This window comes from Lipotes vexillifer, unplaced genomic scaffold (genome assembly GCF_000442215.2).
Source record: "Lipotes vexillifer unplaced genomic scaffold, Lipotes_vexillifer_v1.1 scaffold252, whole genome shotgun sequence".
NCBI lineage: Eukaryota > Metazoa > Chordata > Mammalia > Artiodactyla > Lipotidae > Lipotes > Lipotes vexillifer.
In genome coordinates, this window is record NW_006773367.1 from 2,828,053 (window position 1) to 2,831,149 (window position 3,097).

At 37.5% G+C, this 3,097-nt stretch overlaps 1 protein-coding gene across 1 annotated transcript in view; it reads left to right on the forward strand.

Annotated features, from left to right (window-relative positions):
- Positions 1–3,097, forward strand: part of ERCC6L2 (ERCC excision repair 6 like 2) — a 140,067-nt gene that overhangs the window by 131,151 nt on the left and 5,819 nt on the right. The window contains exon 18 of the mRNA XM_007448290.1: positions 956–1,137. Within this exon, the coding sequence (XP_007448352.1) occupies positions 956–1,137 (182 nt within the window). The remainder of the gene's footprint in view (positions 1–955; positions 1,138–3,097) is intronic.

Here is a 3,097-nt window from a genome sequence, read left to right on the forward strand (position 1 = left end):
TTTGTTTGTTTTTTAATTCAGAGAGTTAAATCATTTCCATTTTCCCTCTACACATGGAATCCTGCAGACTAGAATTTAGGACGCTATTCCTGGGGCTGCTGAGCTTCAGCTCCCACCTACCACTATGTTACTTGGCTTTGGCATCTAGAGATTTTCCTTTCTTACTTTTGAGCTCAAATATAATTTTGTTGTTGTTGTCAAATTGCATCCAATATTTCTGTTTTTGGAATAAGATGGGGACTTTCCACATACTCACCTTACCATTTTGTCAGGGAAAATGGAACCATACAGTTTAAAATTATTTTTTTCTTGACTCACTATTTTTAACAATTTGTATTATGCAAGACACCGTTAGTCTGTAAAATAAATGTGATTCTATCTGTAATTTCAACCACCTCTAGTTAACATCTTAACAATCACTAAGTAATTCTTGCAAGCCACTGGAGATTGAAGTAGGATTTACAAAACTAGTGTATTGCATTATTATATAAAGGTTGTTATTTCTTAAAAGTTTGACTGCTTATATAAGATTAAATAACCGAAAGTCTGCTTAATAATATTGAGAGAAATTGCTGAATTAAATTTTTTAAACATCCCATTTTTATGCCATTATTTATATAATCATTAATTTTTATCTTTGTTTAGGAGAGTGGATGCCAGCATGTGTATCAGTATACCCATAGTCTTGACAGTAGAAACATCATATTACCATTACTTTCATTGTATCTTTAAGAAAGGTATATCTTTAGCATATATCTTAAACAATGAAAAGAGAAACATCGCATTACTGCTACAAGTAATATCTTTTTAAAGATCTAACAAGATCTGACAATGATATTACCTGGAGAATATTATATACTAGATTGTAAAGAATACTGGGAAAAAGTAAGACAGTCTCCTTATTTGACCAAAAATGACTGTTTTTTCAGAGTTTTTGCTTTCATCCTTTTTTCAGACATATAAGGAAAAAATGAAGGGAGATACATCGACACATAGAAAGGAATGCCAACAACCAAGTGAAGGCAGCATTTCTTTTCCCCTTTACATTTCACACCCTGTAAGCCAGAAGAAGAAAAATGTCTACCGAACAGGCCAGACCACCTTCATAATTGGAGAAACACCAAAAGGGATCCGCAGGTATGTCATCTATAACAACACTGGACTTTATGAATGATTCTCAAAAGAAATATAACTACCTAGTAAAATACACAAATTATTTGAATTTTAACTATACGTGGCATCTGAATATTTCAGAGAAATATGAATTTGTACACTTTAAAAAATAAATCCTGGAATTCCCTGATGGTCCAGTGGTTAGAGCGCTTTCGCTGCGGTGGCCTGGGTTCAGTCCCTGGTTGGGGAACTAAGATCCCACAAGCCATGCAGCACGGCCAAGAAAAAGAAAAAAATTCCCAAATGTTTTAGTGTTTTAAGAAGGCTAATCCCCAAATTGATAAAAAATGAAATTATTTTATATAAGTGAAATACTTACGTGCATTATATTCATTCACTCATTGAGTATTTATTGAGCATCTAATATGCACTCAGGCATTGTTCTAGGTGCTAAATATACAGTATAAAAAAAGAGACATAGACATAGAGCTTACAGTACAGTGGGATGGGGGTTGGCATCAAACCATAAAATTTTCAAAAATAAAAAAACTTATAAATAAATAATTATAAAATGGTGTGTTATAGGAAAAAAGTAGACAGGCCTCCTTTATAGAGAATAATGGGATTGGGAGGGATATAACTCCCTTTCTACTAGGTAGTCAGGGAAGACCTCTCTATACGAGTGACATTTAAGTTAAGACCTGAAGGATAATGAAGCAGAGAACCAAAGTAAGAACTTTCTGAAGAGGGAGGAGGTTTTGAGAGAAGACTGGTGTACTTAGTGCATAATAAATCAAGCAGAGAATGGCATGAGATGAAGGGAGAGACATAGGTGGGGCTGGAGCATGCCAAGCCTTGTAGATTATAGAAAAGAATTTGGATTTTGTTCCAACTGCAGTAGAAAGCCGCTGAAGCATGACATCATCTGATGTATGTTTCTAAAAGATTTTTCCAGCTTCTGCATGGAAGAGGGCAGAGTGGACTAGGGGAAACCATAAGGAACTAGGTGATGGTGGTTTGCAATAGAGTAGTTGCCATGGAGACAGAGCCGAATGGATAAATTCAGTTTGATGTTGAACTGTTCCTTGGGAAGGGGAGAAGACAGGATTACTCCCATTTTCTGCCTTAAGCAGCAGACTGGATTCACTGAATGGGGAAAACTAGGAGAGACACAAGTTTGGAGTAAAAAAAAAAATCAAGAGTTCTCTTTTGCTCATATTAAATTTGAGGATATAGGGGAATGTCACATGGGCAGTGGATATGCTACTCTGAGATTTGGAGACTGGAGGTCTAAATTTGGAAATTATCAGCATAGAGATTATAAATAGATTACAGATAGCTTTTATAGCCATAGACTGTGTGAACAGTTTAGGAACAGAACATAGAAAGGAGAGGAGAAGCCCCAGTACTGAGCCTGGAGAGTGACTGTGGCCTACTGTGTAGGAGGCCCAGCGCAAGGTCCTAAAGTCCAAGACAAGTGAGAGTTTCGAAAAGGAGGGAACACTTCACTTTATTGACTGCTGCTGAGAACCAGAATCAGAAGAAGTGGGAAAGCCCCTGGAGCTGAAGAACTCTTTGGTCACCTTTCCATGAGCAGTAGAAGTAGGCAGATGCCAGGGTGAGGTGGGCAAGCCGTGAAAGGGCAAGCCCCTGGGACTGCTCCTTAAGTTTGGATGTGGAAACTAGCAGTAGCTGGAGGGCATTGTGGGATGAAGTGTAGTTTGTTTTTAAGCTGGGAAGATAATAGAACCTGTTTGTGTTTTGAGGAAAAAGACTAATAGGAAAAAAAGAGATCATGCCAGAGAGGTGATAACAGAGAAAGTGAAGTCCTGGAGGCAGGAGAGCGGGGGATCCAGACCACAGGCGAAGATCTAGCCTTTGAGAAGTATTAAGAGAAAGGGATAAAGAAGGGCACAGATACAGTGATATTTCCTCAGTTAATTGAGAATTAAAGTCATCAGTACAAAGGGAAAGAGATTTGGGG